Source organism: Natator depressus, chromosome 8, assembly GCF_965152275.1.
Source record: "Natator depressus isolate rNatDep1 chromosome 8, rNatDep2.hap1, whole genome shotgun sequence".
Taxonomy (NCBI): domain Eukaryota; kingdom Metazoa; phylum Chordata; order Testudines; family Cheloniidae; genus Natator; species Natator depressus.
The window spans coordinates 16,363,222-16,382,885 of NC_134241.1; the positions used below are offsets into that span (position 1 = coordinate 16,363,222).

The 19,664-nt window shown below is 44.0% G+C and overlaps 1 protein-coding gene across 2 annotated transcripts in view; it reads left to right on the forward strand.

The window, feature by feature from the left end:
• The window catches only part of ARHGAP26 (Rho GTPase activating protein 26), a 309,239-nt gene that overhangs the window by 159,476 nt on the left and 130,099 nt on the right, over positions 1-19,664 (forward strand). For both annotated transcript variants that reach the window (XM_074960515.1, XM_074960514.1), the window contains exons 12-14: positions 3,060-3,096; positions 13,016-13,081; positions 14,418-14,492. In XM_074960515.1, the coding sequence (XP_074816616.1) occupies positions 3,060-3,096; positions 13,016-13,081; positions 14,418-14,492 (178 nt within the window). The remainder of the gene's footprint in view (positions 1-3,059; positions 3,097-13,015; positions 13,082-14,417; positions 14,493-19,664) is intronic.

The window sequence follows — 19,664 nt, forward strand, 5'->3', positions numbered from 1 at the left end:
AGTGCAGGTTAGTTTTCTTGTCAGATGACTTTGACCAAGCATGCTCCCCAACCTCCTTTCTTTTGTTTCTATAAGGTGTGAAACTTTATTGCTTTTACAGTTGCAATAAATGCACATGATGATTTACGGACAAAAGACAAAAGGTGCAATCCTGGCCCCACTGAAGTCAGTGCTGTTTTGCCATTGACTTCAATGGGGCAATGATTTGACCTGCTATCACTACTTCCAAGGGGTTTACCGTCCAAATTAAGACCTGCTTATCAAGAAATGGTAGGAGACTGAGGGAAAAGAAAGGGACAGGAGCTACCGAACAATAAGATTTGTATTCTTGCTTTGATTAATAACGTATGTGCCTTGCTCCAGACTCTACTGTTAGTTTGAAGGAGAGACTGTAGTTTAGTTTACAGGTCTTGTGGTTTCTTCAGAGCTCTGTTCCCAGGAGCCAGACTGCAGTGGAGGAAACACATCAGAGCACTGAGAGCAAGTAGGCAGTCTCCTGGCCCAAGGCAACCGTAGTGCATGTGACACCTGCCCGCTGAGATGATCTATCATATCTATCAGTAGCAGGGGAGGCCAGGGTAATTTTTAAAGGAAATTTCTTATCATGGGATTGGTATGAGTTGGTGTCAGTATTCTGTCAGGTGTGGGGGAGGAGAGGGGGGAATACTATGGTAATGGATGGCGCAGAAAAAGAGATTGAGAAGTCTATTTGTTCGGAAATGTATAGTCAGAATTGTTTGGATCCTAGCATAAAAGGAACAGTGTCCCCGGTCTGGTCCCTGAAAACTTTCCTTCCTTAGAACTGGAATGACAACCTGCTCGGGGATGTGATTGAACCAATTCCTCATGCTTCTTGTCTCACTTGTGAAGAAGCTTCACAACTTAGTTCCCACCCAGAGGAAAGCTCTACCCACAGCTTGCAGCATTGGTTCAAAGACTGCACATACATTTTTTGGTTCTAATGGTCTCTGCCACACTCAGGGTTGCCCATCTGCCTCATGTGAATGATAAGGAGTGAAGTGTACTATTGAAGTGGCTCCCAAACTTTTTAGTAAGGCAGCCCACCAACTGCTTGCTTTTTTCCTTTTTTGCAACCCACCCGCAGTCCAAAATCACAGGCCAGCATCCTTCTCCGCCACCTCTTCCTCCTGGCCCAGCAGAGGGGGCAGTGACCACCCATAGTAGCACTCTCTTCCCCCAGCACAACAACCCTCTTCCCAGCCTGGAGCAGAGAGGAGGTCTCGGGGTGGTGGTGGGCAGGGGGGAGGTTGGAGATGGAGCCTACCCTGCACTCACCCTGCCATGGTAGCGCCTGTCCCGGCACTTCACTTATTGCGACCTGGCACACAGAGCCACAGTGTTGCTCAGGTTTGGCCCTGAGTGGGCACTGGTGCCCCCTGTGCCAGGTCACAACACCACTCACTAAATTTGGCCCAGCGGCCCCTCCATCATGATATGTTAGCTGACTGGGCAGTCAGCTCCCTCCTAACAGACAACAGAAGCAACCAAGAGAACTTCAAACATGCTAAACTACATCTTGACAAAAGGAGTACTTGTGGCACCTTAGAGACTAACAAATTTATTTGAGCATAAGCTTTCGTGAGTTACAGCTCACTTCATCGGATGCATTCAGTGGAAAATACAGTGGGGAGATTTTATGTACACAGAGAACATGAAACAGTGGGTGTTACCATACAGACTGTAACAAGAGTGACCAGGAAAGGTGAGCTACTACCAGCAGGAGAGGGGCGAGGACCTTTTGTAGTGATAATCAAGTTGGGCCATTTCCAGCACTTTACAAGAACAGTAGGAGGGGAAATAAACAAGGGGAAATAGTTTTACTTTGTGTAATGACACATCTACTCCCAGTCTTTATTCAAGCCTAAGTTAATTGTATCCAGTTTGCAGATTAATTCCAATTCAGCAGTCTCTCGTTGGAGTCTGTTTTTGAAGTTTTTTTGTTGAAGAATTGCCACTTTTAGGTCTGTAATCGAGTGACCAAAGAGATTGAAGTGTTCTCCGACTGGTTTTTGAATGTTATAATTCTTGACATCTGATTTGTGTCCATTTATTCTGCGTCCACATATCTATTCAGAGGACACCATCATAGGGCCTAATCACATCAGCCACACTATCAGAGGCTCGTTCACCTGCGCATTTACCAATGTGATATATGCCATCATGTGCCAGCAATGCCCCTCTGCCATGTACATTGGTCAAACTGGACAGTCTCTACGTAAAAGAATAAATGGACACAAATCAGACGTCAAGAATTAGAACATTCAAAAACCAGTCGGAGAACACTTCAGTCTCTTAGCTCACCTTTCCTGATCACTCTTGTTACAGTCTGTATGGTAACACTCATTGTTTCATGTTCTCTGTGTATATAAAATCTCCCCACCATATTTCCCACTGTATGCATCCGATGAAGTGAGCTGTAGCTCATGAAAGCTTATGCTCTAATAAATTTGTTAGTCTCTGAGGTGCCACAAGTCCTCCTTTTCTTTTTACGGATACAGACTAACACGGCTGCTACCCTGAAACCTACATCTTGACAGGGATTTTAGCTGTGGTAAGCTAACAGGATTTAGCTTTTTGTGCCCATCAGGATGCATCTTTGGTGACGTGAAAGTGACCAGGACTTAACGGTGCCATGTCACTAAAGACAGAATTGTTGAGGAAGGGAAGGTCTTGTGGTTAAAATACTGGACTGGGATCGAGACCTATGTGTGTGGCTCTGACTCAGACCTTGTGTGACCTTGGATAGGTTGCCTAATTTCACTATGCCTTGGTTCCTTCTCCCCCCTGCCCCGGAAACTGGAGATGATAATTCTAGCTTTCTCCTATTCGTGGTCTTGTCTATTTAGGTTGTAAACTCTTGTGGGCGGGGACTGTCTCCTACTATGTGTTCGTACTGTACCCAGCACCAAGGAGCTACGATCTTTGCTGGGGCCTCTAGGCATTTGTGTATTGTAAATAATGCATAATAATTGTTCAAGTAACTACATGTGGAATCTTTATATAACTAAAAGGTTAAACACTTCCCTTCTGTTTTCCAGGTCTACAACTTGAACAAAGACAATCAAAGTGAAGGCAGTAAGTATTTTTTTAAGAGCAAGATCTTGTTGCTTGGGAAAACTGATGCATTGTGAGAAGGAGGTGCCGCGAATAGGAATTGCCCTGCACGCCATCACAGCATGTAGTCATTACTGATGTGGCCATGTCTGTTGCTTATATTTGGCTGTAATCGTGGAACAGTTTTGAATGAGACAAAAGAAACTGGGAGGTGAGACTGTAATTCTTGTCTCATCCGCACTGGAGCATGATGCTCAGATTTCCCCATCCATTAAATTGGGGGGATGATGATGATCTGCATCAGTTTGTAAAGCACTCTGAGGAATTAAGAGCTTGATATATGAGAGTGATGATTATAAAAAGCAAGTATGATTTTTGTTTAATATTATTGATATTTATAAATAAATAAAAAAATAAACCACACCAATCCTTCCTTCTCTCCAGCTGAACCAATGGGAGGGCCCAGTAGTCCAGCCTTTTTTTTACCAAAAGAGGACTCTGACTATGTTGTGTGAAAGTCTTATGGAGCAAGCCAGTGCCAACAGATACACTGGGAAGACTCTGCCCAGTCAGATCTCTGAAAAAGAGCCCAAAAGATGGATCTTAAAGACTTGTTAACTCCCTTGGCCCAGACAATCAATGCCTCCTGGACTCAGAAGAGTACTCCCATTGCTCCTAGGAGTAGCAGTTCCACCTTGTCCCACCTCTCACCTCCTGTGTCTCAAAATGCTTAATTGGACCGTTTTCAATAGGTTTGGGCTAGCATAGATATCCTCCAAATTGCAGCTACTCAAAGCTCTTAAGAGCACCTAATGTTACTGGGCACACTGAAGCCAACTCTTTCTTTTTAAACAAGTAAATATTTCAGTTGTAAGCTCTCTGGGACAGGAACCTATCTTCACAGTTGCCTGGAAGCACCTCTCACTGTGATAGGACATAGACACTAAGCGAGGGAAGGTTTGTAAATGCTTTTTATTTTATTTTATTTTATTTTTTTGCAGCTGCTCTCAGCTCTTGCTCCTCCACTCCCCCGCCTCCCTTTTCCTGCCATGAATTCATCCCTAGTTATTGGCTGCATGTGGTTTTTAATCACATTTGGTATTTTTATTGTGCTTCTGTGCAAAGCAAAATGACGAACACCCAGCCCTGACATAGTGCTTCATGTTCACAGAGGGCTGTGCGAAGGAGTAATACTTTGTCTTTATATGACACTTTGCCTCAGAGGAGCTCAGAGTGCTCATATTCCCATTTTATGGCTGTGCGAAATAAGGCACAGATCGATTGTCGGGGGAAGAGAACAAAGATCAGTCAGAACCTTAACCGGGGCCTGTGACCTCTTGTAAATGGTCAGGTTGCAAAATGATCGCAGTTTTTATTATTACTTTTACAACGCAATGCACCTTGGCAGTGGTAGAGTTCAGGTCACACGTCCTTGGGAAGCTTTCCATGGTCACTTGCATTTTCTAATTCCCCATCATTCCCTTTGTTTAAGGCACACTAAGTTTGCAAAGCCTACACTGGCTCTGCAATGCCTGGCTTAGGCTTTCCATATACAATGCCCCAATAAATCTGGGGAGTCCTCTTGAGGGGCAGTCTGAACCCTTTATATTCATTTGGGCCACTTATCACAGGCAAGTTTATTTACACACCGTCTGTTTCCTTAGCTCCCACTGGTGTCTAACTCTTTGAACAGATCACTGGCAGCTTTATTAAGGGCATGAGCTAAGGGAGGGCTGGAGTGTTGAGGGCAGGAGGATGAGAGTCCTGTTGCCATTTTTAGGCAGCTGGTGGCTAAGATGAAAGCCCCATGAGATCATAGGCCTTTGTTGCTGTGGGATCCCGGTGTGGCTTATAAATAGAATGTTTTCCCCTCCTGAATCTGAGAAAGGGTATACACACTAATGGGGAATTTCAGACTTGCTTCTGGACATTGAGCTCCTTCATCTGATAGGTCTGACATTCAGCGGACTGAGCAGCCTGGTAGCATGGCTTCCCTTTCTGTCCTTGCCAGCCACTGGTACTGACAAATAGAAAATGATTTCAACCCCACTCCCCCGCTCCTCTCCCCACAACTTTTCCCCCCTCTCCAAGGCAAGATTTACATCCCTGTCAGTTTTGTTTTTTATAGAGGTGGTGAGTGATACAAGATGGTGCAATTACAGGTAATTCGATACCTAGGTGGGCTGTGCAGTGCTGCTAACTTTGTCTTAGCCTTGCTTCTGAGTGGTACAATTAGTGTCGCTTGCATTGTCCCAGCCAATCTCTAAATTCACTCAGTTGGAGCTGCAATATATTAACATGCCTCCTCTCAAACTAACGGCTGGTTCCTTAGGGACACAGTGACAAACCAAGGTTTTACTGATTCTTTGAGGGACTATGTAGGTTACAGCTTGGGGCTCTGTGCCACGCAAACCAGTGTCTGACCCTGCTGAAGGGAAGAGAGATTAAAACTTAGTCTGATAGCACCGTTTGTACTTGAGATGTCTCCCAGAGTGCATTCGTGCAGTGACAGTGTGAGTAAATATGGTACCCAGTATTTGGTTGGCAGTATGGCTAAGTCCTAGCCAGACCTCCATTCTGGCTCTGGTAGGGACTAGTGGCATTGTAGGGACAGTGTACTTTTACTCTCAAGGGGAAGAGAGTGGGTTAGCTGATTCTTTGTTTCCTCTTGGCTTCTATTCCCAGCCACGGACTTCTTGTAGCTTTGGGAAAGTCACTAGTTACAGCAGTAGTAAGTCCACGTAGGGTGTGTCTACACTTCAGTTAAACACCCGGGGCTGGCCCAAGTTAACTGACTTGGGCTAAGGGGCTGTTTAATTGCAGTGTTGAATTTGCAAAACCAGCTGGAGCCTGAGTTCTGGGACCCTGCAAGGGGAGAGGGTCCCAGAGCTCAGGCTCCAGTTCCAGCCTGAATGTCTACACCACAGTTAAGCAGCATCTTGGCCTGAGCCACAAGAGCCAGAGTCAGCTGATGTAGGCCAGCCAGGGGTTTTCAATTGCAGTGTAGACATACCCTTAGTGACCCTTCTCACCAAGGTGTCTGGTTGCTTTTCAAAGCTTAAGTTGAGGCATTCGAGAGGAGATCAAACACCACATTCCTCTGCTGCCTGCAGCTTCGCTAGTCAACTGAGAATCTAGGATTGAATCAGTTGGGATGGCCTGGGCAAAGGTGCCTGTCTTTCAGTAGCTTCTCCTTTGCCATGCCACATCTGCAAAATGAGGAGAAGGCTGCTTGCCTACTTCAGACTGCATTTAGTGTTTGTAAAGTGCACCAAGATCCTCAGGTGAAAGGTGTGTACATAAAAGTAAAATATTATTAAGTTGGCCTCTGGCAATTCTTCTTTTTCGTGTGCTTGCTCATGTCGATTCCATTCTAGGTGTGTGTGCGCTCACATGCACAGTTGTCAGAAACTTTTGCCTAAGCAGTATCCGTAGGGTCGGCGGTGGTGCCCCCTTGAGTGTGGCGCTCATGCATCGGTATATTAAGTGCCACCAACCCTACGCCCTCTCAGTTCCTTCTTACTGCCTGTGACAGTTGGTTGGCACACCTTGTCTTGTAGATCGCAAGAGCATTAGTGGTTTTTTACAGCCTTCTTAGTACTTTTAGCTGTCAAACTGTGAACTCCGAGCCCACCTCCGAGGATACTGCTTGTGAGTCACCTAGAATGGAATTGACATGAGCAAGCACTCGAATAAGAAAAACCGGTTACCTACCTTTTGTAACTGTTCTTCGAGATGTGTTGCTCATGTCCATTCCATGACCCGCCCTCCTGCCCCTCTGTCGGAGTTGCCAGCAAGACACAACTGAGAGGGCGTAGGGTCAGCAGCACCTAATATACCGACGCATGAGTGCTGCACTCAAGGGGGTGCCACAGCTGACCCTACAGATACCGCTAAGGCAAAAGTCTCCGACGACAGGGTGCATGGGCGTGCGCATACCTAGAATGGAATGGATGTGAGCAACACATCTCAAAGAACAACAGTTACAAAAGGTAGGTAACCGATTTTTTTCATATGGTAACCCAAACTAAAGCAGCTGCTCATGTGTCCAAAGATACAACTGTGGTCTAGTGCCCTTTAAAAAGCATGTATGAATTGAACTGTAGATATGACCAGCTCTGTTCAAATTGATTCCAGGGACAGGGAGCACCAGAGACTAGGTCATTGGCTAGGTTATTTGCCATGTGATCCTGGGTATGGAACTTCCCTACAACGATGTTAAAATTGATTCAGTGATTGATTGCTCCTGTGGAGTCTGTGTCTAAGTCCTGACTCCCAGAGCCAACAAGACTATTTTATTGCCCTAGTTGCAGTGGTCTGAGACCCAGGATGTTGTACTGAAGTCTGCTTCTTGGCTGCTGTCTTAGTTTACAGAGCCATCGGATTTTATAAGCTAGTGAGTGGCCAGAGGGGCCAGCATCCTATAAAGTAATTTATCCTGCTCTGCTTAGAGAGTAAAGGGAGTGACTTGAGAGAGGGATGATGTCTGGGGTAGAGGAATTAATTTCAATGAACTTCTAACACTAAGTGTATTTTAATTCCTTGGTTAGCAAAATCCAGAAGACCTGTCCTGTTCTGCTGCCCTGCTCTAGTCTCTGAAAACGAATACTCTAGGGCATTTGGACTTGGTACAGGAAGAAGATGAATGACTGCATCCTCCTTCTCTGACTCCACTGGCTCCCCATTCACTTCAGAATCTGGTTCAAAATTGTCCACCTTAATTTTATAAACTCTTCATAGACCTTATGCTCTCTACAAACCACCTCACTCCCTTCACTTATCCCACACTGGCCTGATCTCTGTCCTACATCCAGTTTCTGTGAGAATGTGTTCAATGCGAGAGCCTTCTGCTTTGCAGCTCCTCTTCCCTGTCATCTTGGCATCTCATCAGTTCATCTTTTAAATCACACAAACAAATCTCGTGTTTCCTGGTCCTCATTTCTTCATTTATCTCTCCCTCCGTTGGTGTTTAATTCTGTAAAACTCTTTGAGATAGTTTTTGTTTTGTTCTGCTCTAAAACACAAAGCTGTATAATGTCTGTAGAGGAATCTGTTTGATCTTGTGTAGCTGGTGTGGTGTGACATTTGTAAGTCTGGATTCAGCAAGATCGGCCTGAGGCTGATTTTCCCCCTTCCCCTATTCTCAGGTAGTTGCAGTGTCAGCATCGAACGATGGAATTAAGGGATTAAATAGAAATAATGTACATGGCAAAAATTCAACATGAGACGGGCCCAACTAGAGTAGTTCAAGATGTTGCATAAAACAGGATAAGTAGTTAGCAAAAAAGCTGGGATAATGGTGGTGCTTGTCAAATGTTGATTTAAATATCTCTATGCCAGATTATAGTGTGAATACTATCTTGGTTTGATACTCTGGTCAGTTGTGCATTGAAATACTTCTACAATAATACTGTTGTACGTGTGTGTGCTTGACCCACATCCATCCACTGAAGTGGGGCATAGGGAAACACCGAGGCAAGCCGCATCCCCTGAAATTTGGTTCCACATACTGTACCTCTCAACCTGCCACTGCCCAGTCGCAAGATAAGAGGCTCAAAATTAACAAATAATTAAAGCAGAAGCTCGGTTTCTGTTAGTAAATGACAGTTATCTTCATCTTTGCAATTCTGCACTTCTAATGGAAATAAATAACAATATGAGTGAGAGAATATAGGATGGGGATGAGGAACACCCCTTATTACAGAGAATTGAGAGGCATGCTGGCCACCATGTGTATTCAAGGCAGATGGGAGGGATCATTCTCTCTGCTGCCATTAGCCTCCAACTCCTGTCCGCAGCTCACTGTGCTAGCTCAAAATGCAACAGACTGAGGGCTGGTCTACGCTACAGAGGGGGATCAATCTAAGTTGTGCAACTTCAGCTACATGAATAATGTAGCTGAAGTCGACGTACTTAGATCTGCTTACCACAGTGTCTTCACTGCGGCGTGTTGACAGGAGACACTCTCCCATCGATTCCCCTTGCGCTTCTTGTTGAGGTGGAGTACAGTCGATGATAGAGCGATTGGCAGTCGATTAATTGCGTCTATACTAGACACGATAAATTGAGCCCCTTTGGATCGATCCCTGCCCCTCAATCCAGCCGGTAGTGTAGACAAGCTCTCAGTCACACGCACTCATTCCATCCACTCCCAGACCATCAGATGTTAGCAAACGTACTCTAAATGGGGGAATTGACTGCTGACTTGGGGAAAATCTAGCTGAAGCCTTGTGCTGCAGATCACGGAGCTGCCTAGGGTGAATGGCGTGGGTGTTAAGGATCACGGCATTAGTAGTTCCAGATGCAGCTATGATCTGTCATCTCTGAGCTAAGTCAGTGAGTAAACAAGAGAGATAAAAAGAAGCTTCTGTGAGGGAGAGTGGAAATCAAGCTTTTTATGGTGCTCATTAAAAGTCAAATTAAAGGATAAATAAGGCTGCCTGGATATTTATTTAATTAGATATTTCTGGAGAGCATAAGGATACCAAGATTGCAAATAAATCCCTGACCTTTCCTGATCCAGAGCTCAGCAAGGAGCATAAAGAGCTGACTCAACAGCTTGGGGAGGATTATACTTTGTCACTTTCATATGGAAGGATTGCTCCTGCTTCTTCACTCTGTCTTGGCAAACACTGTTAAAAGGTCTTGCTATGGTCCCTTTAGCTGTATCTCAGTCAGTACTGAGTGGTGCAGTGGGCTCAAGATGAATCTCCAGCAGTTGGAATAAACTGCGCAGGAGGGAGAATGCCCATTTGTAACCTTCACGTTCTCAATATCAAACATGGAAGGAACTTAACTAAAGCTGCAGGGGAGCAGGGAAAAGTAGCACCTGGAGGGGTTGGGGAGAATCCAGGGTAGGCCATACTGACAGCAAAAAACATTCCAACCTAAATTTTGACCAGTAATTTGGGAGGCCCTTCTGAAAATCAGGCCCCTTTTGCAGTGTTGGGCACCTGAAATCCAAGGCACTCCAAATCACTAGTTGGGCACTCTGGTTTTGCTGGAACTGTTTTTTTTAAATAATTTGCTTATGTTAAAGACTGTCAAAGTAGCAGTAGGCCTGCCATATCCGGTTTATTCTATATTGAGTGCCTAAGGTTTGTGGGGTCGTGTGGCAGAAGAGGTCGGAAGTGGACCTAAATAGCTTTGCTCTGTTTTGATTTGTTCTACTGAAACCCTAAACTAAAACACAGTGCCCCAGATAATCCGTTGTATCTGTTCCTGGGGAATAGCAGGGCTGTTAAAGGACCCATGGCAGTTAGCAAGACATGTAAAACTTCATAGCCATTGTGAATGTCCTGTAATATGAGCATTCTTTAACGTGTGTGTGTGTTGGCTCAGCATTTCAGCAGGTTTTCCTAGAAAAATAAATTTAGAGAAGTTATATTGTCTCTGTTTCTCTTGCCATTCGTCATTTTAGTAATGGTATCAGCACAGAACTTTTAAAACAAATGAACAGATGACTTGGGGTGACAGGTAAAATTGACAAGTAAGGGGGCTGCACCTTGCAAGCTACGGACAACCAACAAACTGTCCCATTGTTGTGAATCAGCTGTGTGTTCGATGTGCTTTTGGATTACCAAATGTCAGGGGAGGGGTAAAGGAAAAATATTGCACTGCTCCTGTTGTGAAGCCGCCATGATTCCTGGACTCTGAAACTTTCCTCTTGGAGCCCAGAAATAGTACCTTTTTGTGTCTTTGAAATTTGATGTTCACCTGTATTTATGTAGGAGGAAATTAAATAGTACTTTTCTCTGCTCCTGCATCCAAAGACCATAAAGCACTTAAAAATATTAATAAACTCAGTTTCACAACGCTTCTGTGAGGCACTGTTGGGAAGTACTCTATTGCCCATTTCACAGATGGGACAGCTGAGGCACAGAGAGGTTAAATGACTTGTCCAAAGTCTGTGTAGAGTTGGGAATAAATCCCGTTTCTCCTGACTTCTTCTCATTCCTGTAAACACTAGATCATGCTTCCTCTGTAATGGGACTTTTAGGTGGTACATAAAGTTCTGCACGCTCTTGAATGCACTTTCAGGGTAGTTTCTGCATATTTCTCAAATCTTTGCAAATAAGAGAAGTAATTTTCCTTGACAAACAGCTGACTGCAGGGAGTGTGCCCCATGTACTGATTGAGAGCTGACTAAGGGATAAGTATTCCCTCAGGATCCCGGCAGGTATTTGGGTATAAGTATTAGTAACTTGTTTAAATTAAATTTGGAAATACTGCAACAGCACGAGTTAATTGAGTGTTATATTCCATTAGTATGAAATTTTTAGATCCTCTTCTCAGGCTCAAGAGTTGGATTCCTTCAGGACATCCTAATTTGCACAGAATAAATATTTCATTAGCACTAATAGAAGAAAGGACTCTACTTCCACTGTGCAAGTCTGCAAAGGAGGGAGGGAAATCTGTTGTATTGTGTGCGAGCCACAAGGGAAAAACCTTTTTAATTGGGCATTTTACAGCCTGGGACTCAAAGGTGTTTGCTTGAATAATATAATGCTCCTGGATGCAAGGTGGTTCATCAGGGGAGTAGGTTAGTTTTTGAATCCTGTGTGGGTCAGTCATGACTAGAGTTGGCTGTGTTCCCTCCTAGACGGTGAAGGAGAACCAACCAATCACAGTGCAAGATCTCTCCTGCTGGTTTATGTCACGGGTTCTCAAACTTTTTTTTTAGCATGGGCCACATCTCGATAGATTGTGTCTTGAGGAAACATCTCCACCTCTTTGTGATTTGCTTGAACCATTCTCCTCCCTAGGTCAACTCGCAATGCTTACTTACCGTGTTAGGGAAGTATTGTGTAGTGTCTTTAAGGTGATAGGTGTTTTCTCCTCCTTGGGCAAAGTCTCCTTGTACTCTAATCTCTCAGCACCATGTGGCTTCTTGGATCACTACCAACTGCGCAGTGGGCCATGGGGTGCAGTTTGGAAAACATTGCTTTAAAGAGTTTTGAGCCCTTCGTTGTTTCAGCCAGCAATTCAGATACATACCCCCATCATCTGTTCCCTTCTTCCATTGCCAAAGGACTCCATCCCTCCAGTCTCTCTTCACTGGGTAACACTCACTGCTGCGTACCTTCACCTCCCATTTTACATCCTCCTTCCATTCTCCCTTCATCCCCACTCCTATTTTTCTCCTCCAACCTCTTCCAGTTGTTACCTTCCAGTCTGCCCTTGGTCACCTTTCTTCCTTCTCCAGTTGCTTATTTAGCACATTTTATAGGGCATCAATCAAAACGTACCAACCTTATCATACAATTAAAAAAATAAAATAAGCAAAACATGAAATTTAGTCAAAAGAACCAATCCCCCTACATATCTAGGCAGACAGAAGTCTGACACAGGAGGAAACCCTCAAGGTAAAGTCACCCCTCCAGCAACAGTGATCATGTTTCAGCTGGATGGAGAGCAGGAAGGAAATAACTCATGTAGGAGGCGAAGTAGGGGACTCATGGAATGTTTAGAGACTGGTCATCTGAAATAATGTGGCTTGTGGCAAATGAGAGAGACTGACAGACCTCCCAGCCAGAAGTCCCATACAGGAGATAGCATCCTGGTCCTGGATGAATGCAGTGAAGAAGCACAAACCTGCATCTCTGCAGGGAACTGGTACTAGAATTGGAGGGGGTGCTGCAGGTCGAGAGTGAAGTGCATTGGCAGAGCTGTGTGTAGCCCCAGGATTGGAACAGCATGGGGGTTTGAAATGAGATGTATGAGCAGTGTTATGTACTTGCCTGCATTGTTCCTGAAGAAAGCTAGTGCGTTAGTCTTTCTCTTTTGTGGACACCAAATTTATCCCCCCCAGATTATTTTTTAAAAAGCAATACAATATCTGTTTCAATCTTGGAGGTGATTCTGTTGGATGAATGGAGTGCTCATTGTGAAATCATCCCACTGGCTAAGTGTTTTATCAGTTTTTTTTCTTTCCTTTCAGCTGCTCAGTTGGATAATATTGGCTTCAGCATTATCAGGAAATGCATACATGCTGTCGAAACAAGAGGTATAGTAGTTCACCAGATGCCCTTGTTTTTAGGGAAGGGCTTGCATCTGTTTTTAGCATTGTCTGTGCTTACCTTCTCTTTTTGTGCACAGAAATGATTTATTAACCCTCAGAGTCTCATGTTTGATATACCTCATTATAGGCTGGCACAGATGTCCTAGCTGGCCATGTACTTTAGCTTGAATAACTGGAGAACACAGGTGTTAAGCAGATCTCAGGAACTGAAGGATAAACAAAGAAATGTTGGGCTAGATTTTTAAAATTAGGAGCGGAATTTAATTTGAAATCTAATTTTGGGTATAATTTAATGTGCGCACCTCTCAAACAAATATGAATTTTATTCCCAATACCCCTGTAAAGTAGAGAAATCCCCATTTTACAGGTGGGGTAGGCACAGGTAAGAGAAAGTGACTTGCCCATTGGTCTCACAGGAATTCTGTAGCTGATCCAGACTTGAACCCAGGTCTCCTGAGTCCCAGCCCATTGTTCTCCTTCCTACCTGTAAGGGAATTCAGAACATTGGGTGATGTTAGGAACTGAGTATTTGCCATACTGCAGTGCTGCTGAGGCTCATATCCTAAGGACATAGAGTATGCGGTGGTTACTGAAGAGCTGCAGGCTGGTGAAGTTTTGCAACGCCCTAAATGAAGAAAAATAGTTTGCGTTACTGAGATTTTCCTGCTGTCTGTGGTACAAACTCTGTTCAAATAACATGCTGGCTGTGATTAAAACCCTGGTTTAAAAAAAGGCAAACAAAGCCAATACATTTATTTAGACCTGCAAAGGTCAAAATGCCCTCAACTCTCATTCCCTTCAGTGAGACTGGAGGAACATTCAGCTCCAGTTAGTCAGGTCCTTTGACTAGTGTCTGTAACAGCAAAGTAGATCTGTGTTGTTTGTCCTTTATTATTTATTTCTGTACTACCATAAGCCTTACTTTGGATCAGAATCACATTGTGCTGCACACTCTGCTGACACATGGAAAGACACAGTCCCTGACCAACATCAGACTCCTCAGCACACCCACCCACTTGCCTGTTGCCAATCAAATATTTGTTTCTGGTGCTTCCTTGCTTTCTGTTGTCCACTAGCGTGGAGAACGGGCACCACCATCTTCTGATTCCTGAGCTGATCAGGAGACAACACTTCGTAATAAATACATAAAAACCCAGACGTCAAAACCAAATCTCAACCCTTTCTAGAACAGCCAGGCTGAGAGTGTTGCATGCAGCTGGTGGAAGTTTTAATTACTTCAGCTATTAGCAAAGCCAAGGAAATGAAAGAAATGTTAATCTTTTAACATTCCCCTAATTAAGTAACCTCTTTATTTTTCCAGGGATCAATGAGCAAGGGCTCTACCGAATTGTTGGAGTAAACTCCAGAGTTCAAAAGCTATTGAGTATCTTAATGGGTAAGTGTCTCAAATCCGCATTAGAGGGAAGCAGCTTATTACCAGCCCTGATGACGGAGGCTGTCGTCGAAATACCAGAACCTGGGGTGGGAATTCCACTTTGGGAAATGAATTCTCATTAACATGTTCTGTGAGGGGTCAGGAGAGTGTGGGGATTGGAACACTAGGAATTGTGTAGGGCATTCACTTTAAAGGGGCTTTTATTTCACCTGGTCTGTTGCTTGTGCTTCACTCATATGCTTTGCAAATCTTGGCAGTCTTCCCAAATGCAGCCTGTAACCTTCAGAAAAATAGTTGAACCGTATGTTAGCTTTTATTCCTATACCTGCCACATGCTCCCTCTGTTTTTGTCTCTAATAGTTTTGTCTCTATTTCATGTTGCTCATGGTTCTAGTTGCTCTCCCTTTAGATCTAATTTTCCTGTCCAGCTATGTTTACTACTAGCAGAGTTATTTTAGCCCTCCCCCACCCACTTTCTTGTTTTTAACTTCCTCCCATAGCAGGTCATAAAAGAACCCTGTTGTCGGTCAGACCTCAACACAGCCATCCTAACAGTTGGTCAGAGTGTGAAGCGAATAGTGTAAATTAACTGGATGGGGATAGCAAGTGTATGTGGTGGGCTTAGCTGCTGTGGGATTGTGGGGGGCAGTGACTGTTCCATAATTTCATCTGGTTTTTCAATAGACTCCCTCCTGGAAGAGCTTCTTTACCTGTAGATGAATATGCTAAAGGGAAGGGCAAAAGGGGCTGACATGTTAGGGCTCTGTGTCTGACCAACGAGGCTCAGCCCAGTGTTTGAGAATGTCCACTTGAGACAGAGTCCTAGTCAGGCCTTCAGACGTCCCTCCCACCTCAGAAAGATTTTTCCTGTTGGAAGTTCAAGGCTACTATTCCTCTCTGTGTGTATGCTGAACAGCCTGATAATGTGTCACCATCTCCTTCCCAGTTTCAACTTTGTGCTAAGCCCATCTGCATTGCAGTCTGCCTTCTCCCTTCACAATTCCATTGCTCTCTCTGTGAAGTATGGAGAGCTACAAATCCTGGGTGTTTTGAACACTGAAGACCTCCTAGCAAGCACAACTGAATAGTGAGATTCAGTACCTCAGAGGTCAAAGCAGACCCAGCTGGGCCCCAAAATTTCATTTAATGTAGCAAGGTGGGGGGCATTGTCCCTCCACTCTGTGCTCTGCCACAAAACTCAGGGGTTGCAAGTCCCTCAATCCCATTCACATCCTACCAGCAGCAGTATCTGCAGTCCATGGCTGACCCACACTTAGTGCTGCTGCCCCTGCCAGCGTGTGGGAGTGACTCTTCGGGATCAAGGTAGGGGCATTCCTCACTTCACTACGCATTGAAAATCTGCTGTCTCAGGCAGTCACCTGTGCCACCTACCCCTTTTGCTGGCCCTGTTCATGTGGCAGTAGCAATGTGCAACAGGAGCCAAAGCGTTGCATGGGCAGGTTGATATATCAATGCAAAAGTGCAGCAGAACTTAGAACAGGTACAGCTGCTCACACAAGAGAGCAGTTCGGTGCTTTTTTTCCCGCTCTGGAATCTGAAATGAAGCCATGACAGGAGGACGTTTCCACATGGGTTTCCAAAGAGGTAACCTGCTGTAAGTTGAAGCATGTGATTTTCAGACCTGTTTCAGTTGCATTTAGAATTTCATTTATTGCTTTAGCTCTAATAACTCCATAGGGAAAAATACCCATCCAGAGCTCCAAGCACCCTAGACATGCATGAAAAAAAACACTTATGAAAAGTTGTAAACAGTCAGTTAACGTGGTAGCATTCCAACCCCATCTCATGCTGTTTAGTGCCTGGTAGGCCAATATGAATTAGGAGGTGTCTCTAACTAGTAGATGTCTGTAACTGAATATTTAGTTATTTGTTCAGTGCCTTAGTGTCACATTCATCACTCGCTGGAAAATCTGCTCCCCTTGGGACTACTGTGCTTTCTACCTTTTGGACTGCTGCTCTGTCCACCCTATTGTCCTCTCTTGATTTCTCTCCCCCTTCTCAATCTTTGATCCGCCTCTGTTTTTTCCCCCTTTGCATTTCCTCCTTGCAGCAACTCCAGTTTCCAACCCTGTGTACTAAAGTGATCAGTGATTAACTTGTTTAATGTTGACACTGAAATTTCATAATCGCGCTTTAAAGTTGATAGTCCAATGAGGCTAACAGGGGACAGAGGCGGTCACACTTGCAAGTCATTGTTCCAGGCTCTCTGCAGACTAAGGCAGACACCACTGCATCAGTCACACTCTGTTCACATTTGGAAGGTTATCTCTGCAGCCATAAAGGCTATTGTTTTAACGAATGTTTATCATAGATTCTCCGTATGGGCCCCGTAACTATATCATCTGGGCTGGATCGATCTCATGGGTCATATGTTTGCCAGCCTGGCTCAAAAAAGCATTAGGTACTGGCCACTGGCAAACATAAGCTTCTACTTTGGGTGCACATACCGCACAATCTGATCTGATATGCCAGGACCTCTGTTTTTTTGTTTAGTTTTTTAACCAGAATGCATGTATTAAGAACTATCAAAGCATTTGGAATTACTGTCTCCACACAGTGGGCCAAATCATGGCCTCGGTTCCGCTCTCTCAAATATATCTGTTTCAGTATAAGGTTCCCTGACTGTAACAGATAGCTGGATTTGGTCCTTTGTGGGCTCTTTAGTGCTGAGAGGAATCAAGGGTTTTGGCCACCATCCAAAAGCATCATCTCCTTAGTAGCTGAAGACACTCCGTCTTTGGCTTCATGCCTCACAATGTGGTGATATAGTCAGTGTTTGTGTCTTGCCTGCCATGTCTTCATTAGCTGCTGATGTCTGAAGCATAGCAATGAGCCCTAAGCTCGCTGGCAGGCTAGAAGATTAGGGGTGTCACCCAAGTAGGTTGCAAGGTTATTTGTTTTAATCCCTGTTGATCTTCAATATTGTTATTGTCTGGCTGGAAAAGGGCATGTCCTGACCTCCTCATATTAACAACAGAACCCAAAGGGAGTATCTTTGCTGAGTTCCAGCCTCCAGGCTGACACAAGCTCTCTGTAAAGGCACTGCCAAACTGAGCTCTGCTCCTCTCCTCCCCTCCCCCCGGTCTTTTTGGACTTAATGCGTTTAATGTAAAAGCAACATCCTGCTCAAATGTTGACTATTTAGATCAAAACCTCATGACCTAAGGAGCCAGATTTTGCTTACAACTTCAGGTTTCCCTTATATTTAGAAATGAATGTGGTCAGCCTTAGTGATTCACATACAGATTAAATGGCAAGTGGATCAGGTTTCAGAGAACTGTGATTGGTGTAAATGGCACACACTGTGGAGGCCTTCGGTGTGACTTTTCTACAGAAGGTGCTATGCTGCTGTGTCCTCAGCTTGGAGGTATTTGCAGATAGCACTTTGCATTGGCAGTAGCTGCATTAGACTCAAATACAGTACCTGCCATGCTCTTGCTGTGGGACTTGTGTATCAAAGGCAAATGATTTGCTCCTCAGTTTCCCTATTGGTGAAATGGTGAATACCTCTCTATCAGGGTTCTTTTGAGGCTTAATTTGTCAACATTTGTAAAGTGTTTATCTTTCTTCAGCCCCTGCCATTAAAAATCTCCGAAGTATTACTTATTTATCAAGCACAGCTGTTTTTGAAGTATTGTACTGTTAAGACATGAGCACAAACACAGTATAGTAATAGAACCAGCATGCAAATCTGTTCTTTAAAGGCTCCTTATTAAGATACATGGTGGAGTATAACATATTGAGTGATCCTACTGATCCTTGCCAGTGTAGTCAGTGGTGAGTGAGATTTCCTATAGCCATTGGCCTTTATGATGAAATGTGTTTATGGCTGTTTTTGCATCTTAATGTCACCCAAGTGGCTATTAGAATTAATACCTGGTAAGGTGATTGTATCCCAGGCAGCTCTGTTTATCACAGCGAAAGTGGTGAGGAATTGAAATAACAGCAGCGGTGGCTAGTACTGTTCCCCTCCCCCTTAACGTCTCCCAGAAATTTACTAAAGACATTCTGCAACACTGGCTACAGTACTTCTGGGAAAGATGTCATTGGATAGGCTAATCGGCATTTCAGACGCCATCTGGAAGAATCAGACCCTGGGGAGCGACTGTGCCATTGTATGTAAGCATCTCGCTGTATTTCCATCGGAGTGCTTGTTTTTTCCAGTGTTTAATCATTCTTAGTCATTTAACTTAACATCAAGCTGAAAGTTTGTGACCCCAGCTAATTTGATTCACTGTGCCATGGGAGCTGTTTAGTTGGTAGTATGCCTGGGTGGGCAGGCTCAGGATTGGAGATGGTGCCTACGGTTCCTCTCAGTCACCAGTGCTATTGTCTACAAAAAAAACCCCACACAAAAACCAAAAAAAAACCCCCACATCCTGACTTCTGCTGATCTTGGAATCTGTTGTGTTTGGGGCTGCCTTGTTTTTCTTCATACGACCACCACATGATCCTTTAAATCAAAATATCAATCTCTGTCTGTTGGTTAAGCTTATTCATAACAGCTCGGACGCAGTGGAGGCTCCATGTTGTGGGACGTTTATGATGAGGCAGGACAAAACCCTAGTAAATATGCATGGGAAAGGATCTTGCACTGGCTGGTACGGTGGTGGGAGCGGACAAGTTGACTTCTTCCGTCTCTGTTGCGATGAGGGGTTCATAGAAGAAGAAATGTTCATACCTCCCATTATTGTTCACATTCATCTTTGCTGTGTTTGTCTGAACATACATCTTGCTGAGTCTTCTCTAAATTGGTGTGTTGGCACTGTTATAAAAAAAAGCCTTTAACTTCTGCTCATTTTGACCATATCAAGTTATTTTTAACCAATAAAAATGGTCTCCTTTTAAAACGCAAGTCAGATGGCAAGTCACACTGAAACTGATTGTGTTAGTTTGTGTGGTGTCTGTGTGACACACACATGATTTTTGTCATTAATACAGAATTTTTTTTGAATGTTTATCTTTTTCACTACCCCTTTTGATGTGTTTTTCTTTAAAATAAACCCATTGCCTTTAAGGAAATCCAAACTCTTATTCAGTACAAACTTTTAATTGTTTTCAAAATTGCACAGTTTTTACCTATTGTTTTAAAATTCAGGAACATACTTTTTCTGCACTCATTTATAATAAATTGAATCCAGGGAATGATCG